At 47.8% G+C, this 17,232-nt stretch overlaps 1 protein-coding gene across 2 annotated transcripts in view; it reads right to left on the reverse strand.

The window, feature by feature from the left end:
• Positions 1-6: 6 nt before the first annotated feature.
• The window catches only part of LOC143274591 (uncharacterized), a 45,463-nt gene continuing 28,237 nt past the window's right edge, over positions 7-17,232 (reverse strand). The window contains exons 14-17 of one of the 2 annotated variants that reach the window (XM_076578450.1): positions 15,050-15,174; positions 12,908-13,049; positions 12,320-12,418; positions 7-1,675 (exon numbers count right to left, since the gene is read on the reverse strand). In XM_076578450.1, coding sequence (XP_076434565.1) covers positions 1,508-1,675; positions 12,320-12,418; positions 12,908-13,049; positions 15,050-15,174 — 534 coding nt within the window. In that variant the 3' untranslated portion in view covers positions 7-1,507. Of the gene's footprint in view, positions 1,676-12,319; positions 12,422-12,907; positions 13,050-15,049; positions 15,175-17,232 lie in introns of both variants that reach the window. The other variant, XM_076578449.1, reaches the window with a different exon arrangement.

Raw genomic sequence — 17,232 nt, forward strand, 5'->3', positions numbered from 1 at the left:
GTCAGTCATCCTGCACTGTGCCCCATATCCACACACACACATGAAGGCACAGGGCACCAGTCAGTCATCCTGCACTATGCCCCATATCCACACATACACCATGCCACAGGGCACCAGTCAGTCATCCTGCACTGTGCCCCATATCCACACACACACACATGATGCCACAGGGCACCAGTCAGTCATCCTGCACTGTGCCCCATATCCACACACACACACATGATGCCACAGGGCACCAGTCAGTCATCCTGCACTGTGCCCCATATCCACACACACACACACCATGCCACAGGGCACCAGTCAGTCATCCTGCACTGTGCCCCATATCCACACACACACCATGCCACAGGGCACCAGTCAGTCATCCTGCACTGTGCCCCATATCCACACACACACACACCATGCCACAGGGCACCAGTCAGTCATCCTGCACTGTGCCCCATATCCACACACACACACATGATGCCACAGGGCACCAGTCAGTCATCCTGCACTGTACATCCACACAGGCCACAGGGCAACGGGCACAGCACAGCATGTGGGGACCTGCAGGCAGCTAGCTGTGCTTCATGCTGTACACCACAGCACAGGTGTAGGCGATGGAAACGTCTTGCACACACACAGCACAGCATGTGGGGACCTGCAGGCAGCTGGCTGTGTTTCATGCTGTACACCACAGCACAGGTGTAGGCGATGGAAACGTCTTGCAGACACACAGCACAGCATGTGGGGACCTGCAGGCAGCTGGCTGTGTTTCATGCTGTACACCACAGCACAGGTGTAGGCGATGGAAACATCTTGCACACACACAGCACAGCATGTGGGGACCTGCAGGCAGCTAGCTGCGTTTCATGCTGTGCACCACAGCACAGGTGTAGGCGATGGAAACATCTTGCACACACACACACAATAGCATGTGGGGACCTGCAGGCAGCTAGCTGTGTTTCATGCTGTACACCACAGCACAGGTGTAGGCGATGGAAACGTCTTGCACACACACAGCACAGCATTTGGGGACCTGCAGGCAGCTAGCTGTGTTTCATGCTGTACACCGCAGCACAGGTGTAGGTGATGGAAACGTCTTGCAGACACACAGCACAGCATGTGGGCACCTGCAGGCAGCTAGCTGTGTTTTATGCTGTGTACACCACAGCACGGGTGTAGGCGATGGAAACGTCTTGCACACACACAGCACAATGTGGGGACATGCAGGCAGCTAGCTGTGTTTCATGCTGTACACCACAGCACAGGTGTAGGCGATGGAAACGTCTTGCAGACACAAAGCATAGCATGTGGAGTCCTGCAGGCAGCTAGCTGTGTTTCGTGCTGTGGTGTACAGCATGGTGTAGGCGATGGAAACGTCTTGCACACACACAGCCTGCCCCACACCAAACAACCTGACCCCATGAACTATGAAGTGGGGGTCAAGGCTGCCTCCAGGTCCCCAGGCTGTGAGGGGCAGGGGAACTGGAAGGAGGTGTCTTCAAGGTCGCCCTGATGCCATGAACTATGAAGTGGAGGCCAAGGCCGCCTCTTGGTCCCCAGGCTGTGTGGGGCAGGAGGACTGGGAGGAGTTGTCTTCAAGGCCACCCGACATTTTGAAAGGGGAGGCGTCTGAGGGCTGGGTGTCCTCGTTCTCCATGCTCTCCATCTCCTCCGTGTCGGCTGGTGAGGGCTGCAATGACACGTCATTATCATCATCATCATTGTTATCATCATCATCATTCATCTCCTCCGTGTCGGCTGGTGAGGGCTGCAATGACATGTCATTATCATCATCATCATTGTTATCATCATCATCCATCTCCTCCATGTCTGCTGGTGAGGGCTGCAATGACATGTCATTATCATCATCATCATTGTTATCATCATCATCATCATCCATCTCCTCCGTGTTGGCTGGTGAGGGCTGCAATGACACATCGTTATCATCATCATCATTGTTATCATTATCATCCATCTCCTCTGTGTCTGCTGGTGAGCGCTGCAATGATATGTCATTTCCATCATCATCATTGTTATCATCATCATCATCCATCTCCCCTGTGTCCGTTGGTGAGAGCTGCAATGATGTATCATTATCATCCTCATCATCGTTAACATCATCATCCATCTCCTATGTGTCCACTGGCCAGGGCAGCAATGACACGTCATTTCCATCATCATCATCATCATCATCATCCATCTCCTCCATGTCTGCTGGTGGGGGTTCCAATGACACATCGTTATCATCATCATCATTGTTATCATCATCATCATCATCCATTTCCTCCATGTCTGCTGGTGAGGGTTGCAATGACACATCGTTATCATCATCATCATTGTTATCATCATCATCCATCTCCATGTCTGCTGGTGAGGGTTGCAATGACACATCGTTATTATCATCATCATTGTTATCATCATCATCATCCATCTCCTCCGTGTCTGCTGGAAACAAAAAACAACAACGGTATACTGGGCTTGACATCCCAATTCCTTGGCAGAACTTTGCTGTTCTTGGCAGATATACGCATCATTCATTCAATGTCACTTCCAAACTAAGCAGAAGCAGTTCCTATCTCAACGAAAAAGGATAAAAGAACTGCTGTTAACACTTTGGCTGCGCGGTTGCATTTTGGTGCACGCTAGGGAGGCCACTGTGGTTGCCGAAATGCAACCAAAAGAGGGTAGGTCATTCACAAAACAATCACTCTTATTTTGGGGAGGTTTGAAAGGCCATATTTTGAGCATGTGACCAGGGGAATCCCCTTCTATCGATCGACGCCATCTTTTCAGTACTTCTGCAAGTTTTTGAGTGATTTTATTATAGTTTTATCTGCATCTTCGATCTTCTCATTTTCCAAAATGGCTGCATCGACGAGCAGACAACGTTACTTCACAACTGGGCAAGTTATAGAGCAACTGAGACTGCATCCAGGCCAGCAAAATGAAGATTCGGGCGAAGAATACCCATATGATGATGAAGAGATTTCATTGTTTGAGGGGGAGAGTGATAGTGATGGTGACTGGGCACCAAGCCAAGTACCAAGTTGCGAGCGTACGGGGCGTGGCCAGACGAGTGGAGCACATTTTCCTGCCACCACATCGGCAACTGTGAGTGACAGTGATAGTGAAGGGGGAGAGCGTGTTACTCAAGTGGCAGCGTCTGTGTCACGTCAAAGACCAACAACACAGCGTGGCTGTGGTCGTGGGTCAAGCTCAAGTACACGCCAATGACCAGGAGCAAGGGGGCGTGGTAGATCAGCTGTGCCAAGCCCTGATCGGTTTCAATGGGAGTTGTACCTTATGGATGATCCGTACTGTCCTGCAGAACGGCTTCCAAATTTTCTGAGAAAATTGGTAAGAGCTTGTGTGTGTATGTGTGTGTGTGTGTTTGTGGTGTGGTGTGTGTGTGTGTTTGTGGTGTGGTGTGTGTGTGTGTGTGTGTGTGTGTGTGTGTGTGTGTGTGTGTGTGGTGAGGTGTGTGTGTGTGTGCTCGCACATGTGTGTCACTAGAGTGTGTGTGATTAAGATTAGGTTGCACTTATTTTTGATATAGGCAGATCAGAGGTACACTGTCCATACACTAGCAGCAAATATAAAATTATGTGTACATTGTATCAGACAAGTGTAGGACATCAAAGAGCAAGAACAGTATGTTTATTTACCACACAAATGTTTCATGTCAGCTTTTTTTTTCTTGTGAAGAAGATTATGGAGATACACTGCGTAAAACAATGCCTGTGTAAAAATCTATGTTTTTGCTGTTTGTGCACTTGTTTATGACAATATGAGTATGTTATCTTTTATTTGCAGTATTTAGTATTAGCTGATAATAAATCAGCTGTTCTATAATTATTACTGATTGTATTTTACTTCTTTTTTGCTCATGTGTTTCAGGTGTCCTTGTCAACACTGACAACTTCCACCCAGTGGACTTCTTTATGCTTTTCTTTCCAGAATCAGCATTCCAACTCATGGCTGACCAGTCTAACTTGTTTGCAGAGGAGCTGCTGTCAGGCATCACTGAACTCAGTCAACATTCAAGGCTGAATGCTGCCAAAGACGTCACTGTCCCTGAGATGAAGGCATACACAGCTCTTCAGATCGCGATGGGGCTGTGTGGTAAGCCTGAAGTTGAAGACTACTGGCAGACATACTGGCTGCTCAACCTGCCATTTGGGTCAATATTGTCCAGGAACAGGTATGAGCTGATAAGCAGGTTCCTCCACTTCAGTGACAACTCCAGGCAGGTACAATGGGGTGAGGAGGGGTGTGAACCACTCTTCAAGATCAGACCTCTCCTCTTCTTCTTCTTCTTCTTCTGCGTTCACTCGTATGCACACACGAGTGGGCTTTTACGTGTATGACCGTTTTTACCCCGCCATGTAGGCAGCCATACTCCGTTTTCGGGGGTGTGCATGCTGGGTATGTTCTTGTTTCCATGACCCACCGAACGCTGACATGGATTACAGGATCTTTAACGTGCGTATTTGATCTTCTGCTTGCATATACACACGAAGGGGGTTCAGGCACTAGCAGGTCTGCACATATGTTGACCTGGGAGATCGTAAAAATCTCCACCCTTTGCCCACCAGGCGCCGTCACCGTGATTCAAACCCGGGACCCTCAGATTGACAGTCCAACACTTTAACCACTCGGCTATTGCGCCCGTCTAGACCTCTCCTCAACATTGTGGATCCACTCTACAGCCCAGAACAACAGCTCTCCATAGATGAGAGCATGATCAAATTCAAAGGACGTATCTTCTTTCGACAATACTTGCCTCTGAAGCCAATTCGATTTGGTATCAAGCAATTCTGCTTGTCAGCGGCAAAATCTGGATACGCCTTGAAATTTTTGATATACACAGGAAAGGAGACATTCTCCAATCTACAGATAGCTGGAGACTTTAGTGTAACAGAGCAGGTTGTTCTCCAACTAGTGAAGGAACTGAAGGACAGCAGTCACATCATCTTCACAGACTCCTTCTACACCTCGCCCAACCTTGTCCAAGAACTTCAGCGACCTGGGATAGGTCACTGTGGGACAGTACGCCCTGGAAGAAAGAACATGCCTCCTGCCTTGCTGCCAAACAACAGTCGACTGAGAAAGGGTGATGACCCAATCTTCCTGAAGTCAGTCACCAACACTGTTGCGTGTGGGTGGCATGACACTAAATATGTCGCCTTTTTGTCGTCAGTCCATTCCGACAACACCACTGACAAGAGGATGAAGTCAGGAAAACACCAGGGTGGCTTCAAAACCATAGAAAAACCCATGGTGGCTGAGGACTACAACCAGTACATGGGTGGTGTTGACCTCACTGACCAGCTGCTGGGGACATGTGCCTACCCACACAAGGTATCAAAATGGTACCACGCTGTCCACCACCGTGTGTGGGAAGTGGCACTCACAAATGGCTACATAATTTACAAGAAAGTGACCAGAGGGGGTGTCCTTCCTGCACGACAGTTCAGGGAACAGGTGACTGATGGTCTGCTGGAGGGCTTTGTTCCCACCAGCAGAATCAGACATCAGTCAGACACACCAAAACCAAGACGACTGACAGAGCGACACTTCATGCAGGAGCGGACCGACAGCCAGCGACCAGAATGCATCGTGTGCAGCAACCGCAGAACCCCTGGATGGAAGAGGACACAGACCCATTTTGAATGCAAGCAGTGCAACAAACCCATGTGTCCCACTTGTGTTCTGAATTATACCACACTGTGGAGGACTACAGGAAAGCAGCAGCAACAAAAATTCACGGTCTCCAACAGTGAACAGTTTAGACATGTGTACATATTTGTATATATTTTACCTCCATTCATTTATTTTCGGACTTTAGTAGTATTTCAGTTTCATCAGATAGTTGTACAGTGTATATATAGTTCCACCACAGTAAGATATTTCAAGTGAGGACACTGTGAAACCTTCAAGTGAAGTGACAGAAATCATTTTTCTACAAAATCGCAAGTTCATTCTGTGTGTTTCCCATGGATCATATTCTGGATTACACCATTACATGGGAAATATAGCTGCACTGAAGACTTCAACTGGTGAGTTTGCTTTGTTTTCAACTGCATTGCAGTGATGTGATGTTTGTACCTGTCTTTGTTTATGTTTGTAATGTGTCGAAGTGCAAAATTTGTATAGAAAACAACAACAACAAAACATAATAATTAACATAAAAATCAAAACATTTCACTTGTACTAACATCATTTATTGCTAAAAAAAAAACAATTCCATCATTCCTCTTACTTTGAAAAAAAACAAAACAAAACAGGAACTCATTTGGTTCAAAAACAAAAAAGTTATAGTAATTTGAAATCGGTCGGTGTAATTTCTTGCTCTTTCTTGAAAATCAGCTGGCGACAGGGATTGTTGCACTCCAAACTCGCTGGCGGTGAAAGGGTTAATCAGTGTGTCAATTACTCAGTATGTCAGACAAAAGTGCTACATTTTGTGAAGAAATAAAACAAACAGTAGAAACCTGACGCCGGTGCCTCTCCAGGTCTGGTTCACACAGAGAACACTGCTCTGAACAGTGGGGTCTTGGTGCTGCCTTTCCAGGTCTGATCCACACTGAGAACACTGCTCTGAACAGTGGGATCTTGGTGCTGCCTTTCCAGGTCTGATCCACACTGAGAACACTGCTCTGAACAGTGGGGTCTTGGTGCTGCCTTTCCAGGTCTGATCCACACTGAGAACACTGCTCTGACAGTGGAGTCTTGGTGCTGCTGCCTTTCCAGGTCTGATCCACACTGAGAACACTGCTCTGAACAGTGGGGTCTAGGTGCTGCCTTTCCAGGTCTGATCCACACTGAGAACACTGCTCTGAACAGTGCGGTCTTGGTTCTGCCTTTCCAGGTCTGATCCACACTGAGAACACTGCTCTGAACAGTGGGGTCTTGGTTCTGCTGCCTTTCCAGGTCTGATCCACACTGAGAACACTGCTCTGAACAGTGGGATCTTGATGCTGCCTTTCCAGGTCTGATCCACACTGAGAACACTGCTCTGAACATTGGGGTCTTGGTGCTGCCTTTCCATGTCTGATTCACAGAGAACACTGCTCTGAACAGTGGGGTCTTGGTGCTGCCTTTCCAGGTCTGATCCACACAGAGAACACTGCTCTGAACAGTGGGGTTTTGGTGCTGCCTTTCCAGGTCTGATCCACACTGAGAACACTGCTCTGAACAGTGGGGTCTTGGTGCTGCTGCCTTTCCAGGTCTGATCCACACTGAGAACACTGCTCTGAACAGTGGGGTCTTGGTGCTGCCTTTCCAGGTCTGATCCACACTGAGAACACTGCTCTGAACAGTGGGGTCTTGGTGCTGCTGCCTTTCCAGGTCTGAACCACACTGAGAACACTGCTCTGAACAGTGGGGTCTTGGTGCTGCCTTTCCAGGTCTGATTCACACTGAGAACACAGCTCTGAACAGTGGGGTCTTGGTACTGCTGCCTTTCCAGGTCTGATCCATACAGAGAACACTGCTCTGAACAGTGGGGTCTTGGTGCTGCCTTTCCAGGTCTGATCCATACAGAGAACACTGCTCTGAACAGTGGGGTCTTGGTGCTGCCTTTCCAGGTCTGATTCACACAGAGAACACTGCTCTGAACATCTGAACAGTGGGGTCTTGGTGCTGCTGCCTTTCCAGGTCTGATTCACACTGAGAACACTGCTCTGAACAGTGGGGTCTTGGTGCTGCCTTTCCAGGTCTGATCCACACAGAGAACACTGCTCTGAACAGTGGGGTCTTGGTGCTGCTGCCTTTCCAGGTCTGATCCACACTGAGAACACTGCTCTGAACAGTGGGGTCTTGGTGCTGCTGCCTTTCCAGGTCTGATCCACACTGAGAACACTGCTCTGAACAGTGGGGTCTTGGTGCTGCCTTTCCAGGTCTGATCCACACTGAGAACACTGCTCTGAACATCTGAACAGTGGGGTCTTGGTGCTGCCTTTCCATGTCTGATTCACACAGAGAACACTGCTCTGACAGTGGAGTCTTGGTGCTGCTGCCTTTCCAGGTCTGATCCACACTGAGAACACTGCTCTGAACAGTGGGGTCTAGGTGCTGCCTTTCCAGGTCTGATCCACACTGAGAACACTCCTCTGACAGTGGAGTCTTGGTGCTGCTGCCTTTCCAGGTCTGATCCACACTGAGAACACTGCTCTGAACAGTGGGGTCTTGGTGCTGCCTTTCCATGTCTGATCCACACAGAAAACACTGCTCTGAACATCTGAACAGTGGGGTCTTGGTGCTGCCTTTCCATGTCTGATTCACACAGAGAACACTGCTCTGACAGTGGAGTCTTGGTGCTGCTGCCTTTCCAGGTCTGATCCACACTGAGAACACTGCTCTGAACAGTGGGGTCTAGGTGCTGCCTTTCCAGGTCTGATCCACACTGAGAACACTGCTCTGACAGAGGGATCTTTGTGCTGCCTTTCCAGGTCCGATCCACACTGAGAACACTGCTCTGAACAGTGGGGTCTTGGTGCTGCCTTTCCAGGTCTGATCCACACAGAGAACACTGCTCTGAACATCTGAACAGTGGGGTCTTGGTGCTGCCTTTCCATGTCTGATTCACACAGAGAACACTGCTCTGAACAGTGGGATCTTGGTGCTGCCTTTCCATGTCTGATTCACACAGAGAACACTGCTCTGAACAGTGGGATCTTGGTGCTGCCTTTCCAGGTCTGATCCACACAGAGAACACTGCTCTGAACATCTGAACAGTGGGGTCTTGGTGCTGCCTTTCCATGTCTGATTCACACAGAGAACACTGCTCTGAACAGTGGGATCTTGGTGCTGCCTTTCCATGTCTGATTCACACAGAGAACACTGCTCTGAACAGTGGGGTCTTGGTGCTGCCTTTCCATGTCTGATTCACACAGAGAACACTGCTCTGAACAGTGGGATCTTGGTGCTGCCTTTCCATGTCTGATTCACACAGAGAACACTGCTCTGAACAGTGGGGTCTTGGTGCTGCCTTTCCAGGTCTGATCCATACAGAGAACACTGCTCTGAACAGAGGGATCTTCATGCTGCTCATGCCATGGAGCCAGACTTCCAGACACTGCTCAGTGGCTGACCTTGGGGGTCCTGCCATTCATTTCTGCAACTGTATTCAACCAGTGGTCATATCTGATCCCAGGTAAATGAACTGTACATTTCCATGTCTTGAACTAATGATGAGCCCAGTTTTCCTTTACAGTAGAGGCAAGGTGTTGTGGTGTTGTCTTGCTTTGAGCTGATGTTCAGCCCTGGTTTCCTTGCAGTAGAGGCAAGGTGTTGTGTTGCTTTGAGCTGATGATGAGCACTGCTTTCCTTTACAGTAGAGGCAAGGTGTTGTGTTGCTTTGAGCTGATGTTGAGCCCAGATTTCCTTTACAGTAGAGGAAAGGTGTTGTGCTGCTTTGAGCTGATGTAGAGCCCAGCTTTCCTTTACAGTAGAGGAAAGGTGTTGTGCTGCTTTGAGCTGATGTAGAGCTCAGCTTTCCTTTACAGTAGAGGAAAGGTGCTGTGGTGTTGTACTGCTTTGAGCTGATGGTAAGCCCAGTTTTCCTTTACAGTAGAGGCAAGGTGTTGTGTTGATTTGAGCTGATGTTGAGCCCTGGTTTCCTTTACAGTAGAAGCAAGGTGTTGTGTTGCTTTGAGCTGATGTTGAGCCCAGCTTTCCTTTACAGTAGAGGCAAGGTGTTGTGTTGATTTGAGCTGATGTTGAGCCCAGATTTCCTTTACAGTTGAGGCAAGGTGCTGTAGTGTTGTGTAGATTTGAGCTGATGTTGAGCCCAGGTTTCCTTTACAGTAGAGGCAAGGTGCTGTGTGTTGTGTTGCTTTGAGTTGATGCTGAGCCCAGCTTTCCTTTACAGTAGAGGAAAGGTGTTGTGCTGCTTTGAGCTGATGTTGAGCCCAGCTTTCCTTTACAGTAGAGGAAAGGTGCTGTGCTGCTTTGAGCTGATGTAGAGCCCAGCTTTCCTTTACAGTAGAGGAAAGGTGTTGTGTTGCTTTGAGCTGATGATGAGCCCTGGTTTCCTTTACAGTAGAGGCAAGGTGCTGTGGTGTTGTGCTGCTTTGAGCTGATGTTGAGCCCAGCTTTCCCTTACAGTAGAGGTAAGGTGTTGTGTTGAGTTGAGCTGATGGTAAGCCCTGGTTTCCTTTACAGTAGAGGCAAGGTGTTGTGTTGATTTGAGCTGATGATGAGCACTGCTTTCCTTTACAGTAGAGGCAAGGTGTTGTGTTGCTTTGAGCTGATGTTGAGCCCAGATTTCCTTTACAGTTGAGGCAAGGTGCTGTAGTGTTGTGTAGATTTGAGCTGATGTTGAGCCCAGTTTTCCTTTACAGTAGAGGCAAGGTGCTGTGGTGTTGTGTTGCTTTGAGTTGATGCTGAGCCCAGCTTTCCTTTACAGTAGAGGAAAGGTGTTGTGTTGCTTTGAGCTGATGATGAGCCCTGGTTTCCTTTACAGTTGAGGCAAGGTGCTGTGGTGTTGTGTTGCTTTGAGCTGATGTAGAGCCCAGCTTTTCTTTACAGTAGAGGAAAGGTGTTGTGCTGCTTTGAGCTGATGTAGAGCCCAGCTTTCCTTTACAGTAGAGGAAAGGTGTTGTGCTGCTTTGAGCTGATGTAGAGCCCAGCTTTCCTTTACAGTAGAGGAAAGGTGTTGTGTTGCTTTGAGCTGATGATGAGCCCAGTTTTCCTTTACAGTTGAGGCAAGGTGCTGTGGTGTTGTGTTGCTTTGAGCTGATGATGAGCCCTGGTTTCCTTTACAGTAGAGGCAAGGTGTTGTGTTGCTTTGAGCTGATGTTGAGCCCAGTTTTCCTTTACAGTAGAGGCAAGGTGTTGTGTTGATTTGAGCTGATGTTGAGCCCTGGTTTCCTTTACAGTAGAAGCAAGGTGTTGTGTTGCTTTAAGCTGATGTTGAGCCCAGCTTTCCTCCACACTCGCCTAGGCTTCCTCTTGGCCCCTGCCAGCAAAGTCCACAATCGCACAGCTTCCTCTTCCGATTCCTCTTCGGCCTGCCTGCTGGCGTCTGGTTTGGGTTCCAACACATTCAGGACAGTGAAAACAACAGATTTACAGACAGACATAGCAATCATACCAACAAGGACTACACCTGTAGCACGAAGCACAGAGCTCCCTGACAAGTGACAGGCAGACATCCCAGTATCCATTTTCCTTTGCTTTTGTCGTGCATTAAAACTTTTATCTTAAATGACAGCTGATCAAGGGTTTTATGAAATTTCCACATTTTTCCCAGGCCCTGTAAGGACAAAACATATTTTTCCAAAACCTTTCCTTAACTACAAAATATTCTCTCATTGATTCCAAACTTCCCACAACTGGAAATACATGGCCACACATGACAGCAATGACCCCTCCCTCCCTCTCCCTGCCTGGCCCCACATGACAGCAATGACCCCTCCCTCCCTCTCCCTGCCTGGCCCCACATGACAGCAATGACCCCTTCCTTCCTCTCTCTGCCTGGCCTCTCATGACAGCAATGACCCCTTCCTTCCTCTCCCTGCCTGGCCCCACATGACAGCAAGGACCCCTTCCTCTCCCTGCCTGGCCCCACACGACAGCAATGACCCCTCCCTCTCCCTGCCTGGCCCTACATGACAGCAATGACCCCTTCCTTCCTCTCCCTGCCTGGCCCCACATGACAGCAAGGACCCCTTCCTTCCTCTCCCTGCCTGGCCCCACATGACAGCAATGACCCCTCCCTCCCTCTCCCTGCCTGGCCCCACATGACAGCAATGACCCCTCCCTCCCTCTCCCTGCCTGGCCCCACATGACAGCAATGACCTCTCCCTCTCCCTGCCTGGCCCACACGACAGCAATGACCCCTCCCTCTCCCTGCCTGGCCCCACATGACAGCAATGACCCCTCCCTCTCCCTGCCTGGCCCCACATGACAGCAATGACCCCTTCCTTCCTCTCCCTGCCTGGCCCCACATGACAGCAATGACCCCTCCCTCCCTCTCCCTGCCTGGCCCCACATGACAGCAATGACCCCTCCCTCCCTCTCCCTGCCTGGCCCCACATGACAGCAATGACCTCTCCCTCTCCCTGCCTGGCCCCACACGACAGCAATGACCCCTCCCTCTCCCTGCCTGGCCCCACATGACAGCAACGACCCCTTCCTCCCTCTCCCTGCCTGGCCCCACATGACAGCAATGACCCCTTCCTTCCTCTCCCTGCCTGGCCCCACATGACAGCAATGACCCCTCCCTCTCCCTGCCTGGCCTCACATGACAGCAACGACCCCTTCCTTCCTCTCCCTGCCTGGCCCCACATGACAGCAATGACCCGTCCCTCTCCCTGCCTGGCCTCACCTGCAGACTGTTCTTGTTACCGTTGCTGTCTGCGTCGTTGTTGGATGCTGTGTCAGAGAAGCTGGCGAATGGCAGGCTCTTTGGGGGCTCCGCACGCTCCTGCTTTCAAAACAGAAAGAAAAAAGAAAAAAAAAATCCCAAAAAACCCCACTTAACAGATTTCCTCAGATCTGGCCGTGTTGAATTATTTCAGATAATACATGTATGCACAATGGGGTTCATGCCTGTGCTTGTCTGCAGTGATACATCTAATAGCTGAAAGGTTCAAAGATCACACAGCCTCTGACAGCTCTTAGACACAGAGAGAGAAAGCAAGGAGACAGGTGAGGTAGGTGCGTACCCCAGTGGACAGAGAGAGAGAGAGAAAGGAAGGAAAAAAGGTGAGGTAGGTATGTAACCCAGGGGACAGAGAGAGAGAGAGAGAGAGAGAGAGAGAGAAAGGAAGGAAGGAAAAAGGTGAGGTAGGTGCGTACCCCAGGGGACAGAGAGAGAGAGAGAGAAAGGAAGGAAGGAAAAAAGGTGAGGTAGGTGTGTACTCCAGGGGACAGAGAGAAAGAAAGGAAGGTAGGAGAAAGATGAGGCAGGTACCGTGACTGGCAGGGGCGAGCGTGAGCGTGAGCGTTTGAGGCTGTCGGCCCTCATGGCGCGCATGGAGTCCTGGATCTTGCCCCTCATCCAGTTCGGGACCTCAAAGCCCCGGCACTCGTGCATCAGCAGGGTGGGGCTGTCCCTGCACACACACACACACACAATTACAGACACATCATACAGATATCACACATCACACACACATCACACAGATATCATACACACCACAGACACATCACACAGATATCACACATCACACAGATAGCACACACCACAGACACATCACACAGATAGCACACACCACAGACACATCACACGCCACAGACACATCACACAGATATCACACATCACAGACACATCACACAGATATCATACACACCACACATCACACAGATATCACACATCACACTTCACAGGCACATCACACATCACAGACAAATCACACCAATATCATATACACCGCACATCACACAGATATCACACATCACACACAAATCACACTGATATCATATACACCACACATCACACAGATATCACACATCACAAAGATATCACACATCACACACAAATCACACTGATATCATATACACCACACATCACACAGATATCATACATGACACACACATCACACAGATATCACATACACCACACATCACATACACACATACAGACATCACACTGATATCATACATGACACACACATGACACAGACATCACACATCTCACAAAGATATCACACACACATCACACAGATATCATATATCACACACACATCACACACACACAAAACACAAACATACACATCACACACACACAAAACACAAACATACACATCACACACACACCCACTCAAACACACACAGCATACACATACACTCACAGAATTCATATGACTGTTTGAAAGTATGTCTGGCTATGACTCACACATCTTAGTTTGTTGATTTTAACATTTGATTCTGTGTCTCTGAACCTTTGTACCCTTTATTGTCTCTGAACCTGTTTTTTTTTTTACCCGTTATTGTCTCTGAACCTTTTTACCCTTTATTTTCTCTGAACCTTTTTACCCTTTATTGTCTCTGAACCTTTCACCTTTTATTGTCTCTGAACCTTTTTTGTACCCTTTATTGTTTCTGAATTTTTTTACCCTTTCAAACCTGAACCTTTATTCTTGTGTCTCTGAACCTTTTTACCCTTTATTGTCTAACCTTTTTACCCTTTACTGTCTCTGAACCTTTTTACCCTTTATTCTTGTGTCTCTGAACCTTTTTACCCTTTTTTCTTGTCTCTGAACCTTTTTACCCTTTACTGTCTCTGAAACTTCTTACCCTTTATTGTCTCTGAACCTTTTTACAATTTATTGTCTCTGAACCTTTTTACCCTTCATTGTCTCTGAACCTTTTTACCCTTTTTTCTTGTGTCTCTGAACCTTTTTACCCTTTACTGTCTCTGAACCTTTTTACAATTTATTGTCTCTGAACCTTTTTACTCTTTATTGTCTCTGAACCTTTCTCTGAACCTTTTTACCCTTTATTGTCTCTGAACCTTTTACCTTTTATTCTTGTGGCTCTGAAGAGACACAGACCGAGCAACAGACAGACCAAGCAACAGGCAGAAGGCACAGACCGAGCAACAGACTGAAGAGACACAGACCGAGCAACAGACTGAAGAGACACAGACCGAGCAATAGACAGAAGAGACAGGTGGAGCAACAGACAGAAGAGACAGGCGGAGCAACAGACAGACAGAGCAACAGACAGAAGAGACAGGTGGAGCAACAGACAGAAGAGACAGGTGGAGCAACAGACAGAAGAGACAGGTGGAGCAACAGACAGACAGAGCAACAGACAGAAGAGACAGGTGGAGCAACAGACAGAAGAGACAGGTGGAGCAACAGACAGAAGAGACAGGTGGAGCAACAGACAGAAGAGACAGGTGGAGCAACAAACAGAGCAACAGACAGAAGAGACAGGTGGAGCAACAGACAGAGCAACAGACAGAAGAGACAGGTGGAGCAACAGACAGGCAGAGCAACAGACAGAAGAGACAGGTGGAGCAACAGACAGGCAGAGCAACAGACAGAAGAGACAGGTGGAGCAACAGACAGGCAGAGCAACAGACAGAAGAGACAGACAACCAGTGTACCTGTACTCCTCAGTCTTGCTGAGGTCGACGATGTCTTCTACAATCAGCAGGTAGGCCTTGCCACCTGTGGCTGGCAGCAGCTTCTGTTCGTGAAGCCACACCTTGTCCTCCTGGTCACCCGAGTACTGCACACATCGTTATCCTCATCGTCATCATCATCACTGTCATCACCACAGATCTGCCTACCCTGTAATATGTCCCTAAGTAGTTTTCAATCCCACAATTCACAAATGCCAATTTCCAGTAGTTTTGGGACTTCTGTCAGTAGTACTTGCGCAATATTTTTTCAACCGTGATCAACATGTGCACACACACACACACAAGTTAGAGAAAAAGGGAAAAGACAAAATTTATAATCTAATTGCAAGTCCACCGACCTATATGCAAGAGGTCAAGAACAACAAATCAATTTCGTCAGCAGCCATGAATGGGAGGTTGTATTCTGCCAGGAGTTCAATCATGGTTGTTTCTGATTGTGCTACATTTTCAACAGAAGGCTCAGAGTAGCTTTCTTTCAATTTAACTTTGTGATTGCCTCTGTGACTTCAGTACAGTGGCTGTACTGATGTGTTTCTTCGTCTCCATGTATTGTCGGCAGTCATGTCCACTGTGTACAACACTGAAATCACACTGGCAAGCTGTGCAGTGACTTGAATGACTTGTGCAACATCTTGGGTGACAAAATCACAAGGTTTTTTTTTTACAAAATGCTGCTGTTTCAAGCCACTAAAGCCAGTCTGTGTTTTATCGTCTGCCATCTTGAAATTTTCTGAGAGGGGTTCTGACAATAACATCCAGTAATTACCATACAGAGTGTGGATGGTGGATAATGAAAGTAGACGACATGTCAAGTTTTCTGACTAGTGGGTTTTTTTTTTAACACATCAACTTTAAAATGCATTTCTGTGAAAAATCCTGAAATGATGCGGACGTGTATATACATCATGGGGCAAATAGCGATACATTTTTCTGAAGAGGTTAAGTGGATGATGTTTGACTGTATGGTCCCAGTCTTCACACTGAAGCCAGTGAGGTATGCCTATCTCCTGGGCAGTGAAGCATGAAATAATGATGAATGCTTGTTCACTAAATGACCAAGGTCAGTGTGGTATGACTTATTCCTGGGTAGTGAGGCAAGAAATGACTATGTTTGTTCACTCAATGTCTAAGGTCAGTGTGGTATGAGGAGGCATGAAATGACTAGAAATGTTTGTTCACTCAATGTCTAAGGTGGGTGTGGTATGAGGAGGCATGAAATGACTAGAGATGTTTGTTCACTCAATGTCCAAGGTGGGTGTGGTATGACGAGGCATGAAATGACTAGAGATGTTTGTTCACTCAATGTCCAAGGTGGGTGTGGTATGACGTGGCATGAAATGACTATAAATGTTTGTTCACTCAATGTCCAAGGTGGGTGTGGTATGACGAGGCATGAAATGACTAGAGATGTTTGTTCACTCAATGTCTAAGGTCAGTGTGGTATGACGAGGCATGAAATGACTAGAGATGTTTGTTCACTCAATGTCCAAGGTGGGTGTGGTATGACGAGGCATGAAATGACTATAAATGTTTGTTCACTCAATGTCCAAGGTGGGTGTGGTATGACGAAGCATGAAATGACTATAAATGTTTGTTCACTCAATGTCCAAGGTGGGTGTGGTATGACGAGGCATGAAATGACTATAAATGTTTGTTCACTCAATGTCCAAGGTGGGTGTGGTATGACGAGGCATGAAATGACTAGAAACGTTTGTTCACTCAATGTCCAAGGTGGGTGTGGTATGATGAGGCATGAAATGACTATAAATGTTTATTCACTCAATGTCCAAGGTCAGTGTGGTATGATGAGGCATGAAATGACTAGAAATGTTTGTTCACTCAATGTCCAAGGTCAGTGTGGTATGACGAGGCATGAAATGACTATAAATGTTTGTTCACTCAGTGTCCAAGGTGGTGTGGTATGACGAGGCATGAAATGACTAGAGATGTTTGTTCACTCAATGTCCAAGGTGGGTGTGGTATGAGGAGGCATGAAATGACTAGAGATGTTTGTTCACTCAATGTCCAAGGTAGGTTAGTGTGGTATGACGAGGCATGAAATGACGAGAGATGTTTGTTCACTCAATGTCCAAGGTGGGTGTGGTATGACGAGGCATGAAATGACTAGAGATGTTTGTTCACTC

The sequence above is a fragment of the Babylonia areolata genome, chromosome 29 (genome assembly GCF_041734735.1).
Source record: "Babylonia areolata isolate BAREFJ2019XMU chromosome 29, ASM4173473v1, whole genome shotgun sequence".
Classification (NCBI taxonomy): Eukaryota; Metazoa; Mollusca; class Gastropoda; order Neogastropoda; family Buccinidae; genus Babylonia; species Babylonia areolata.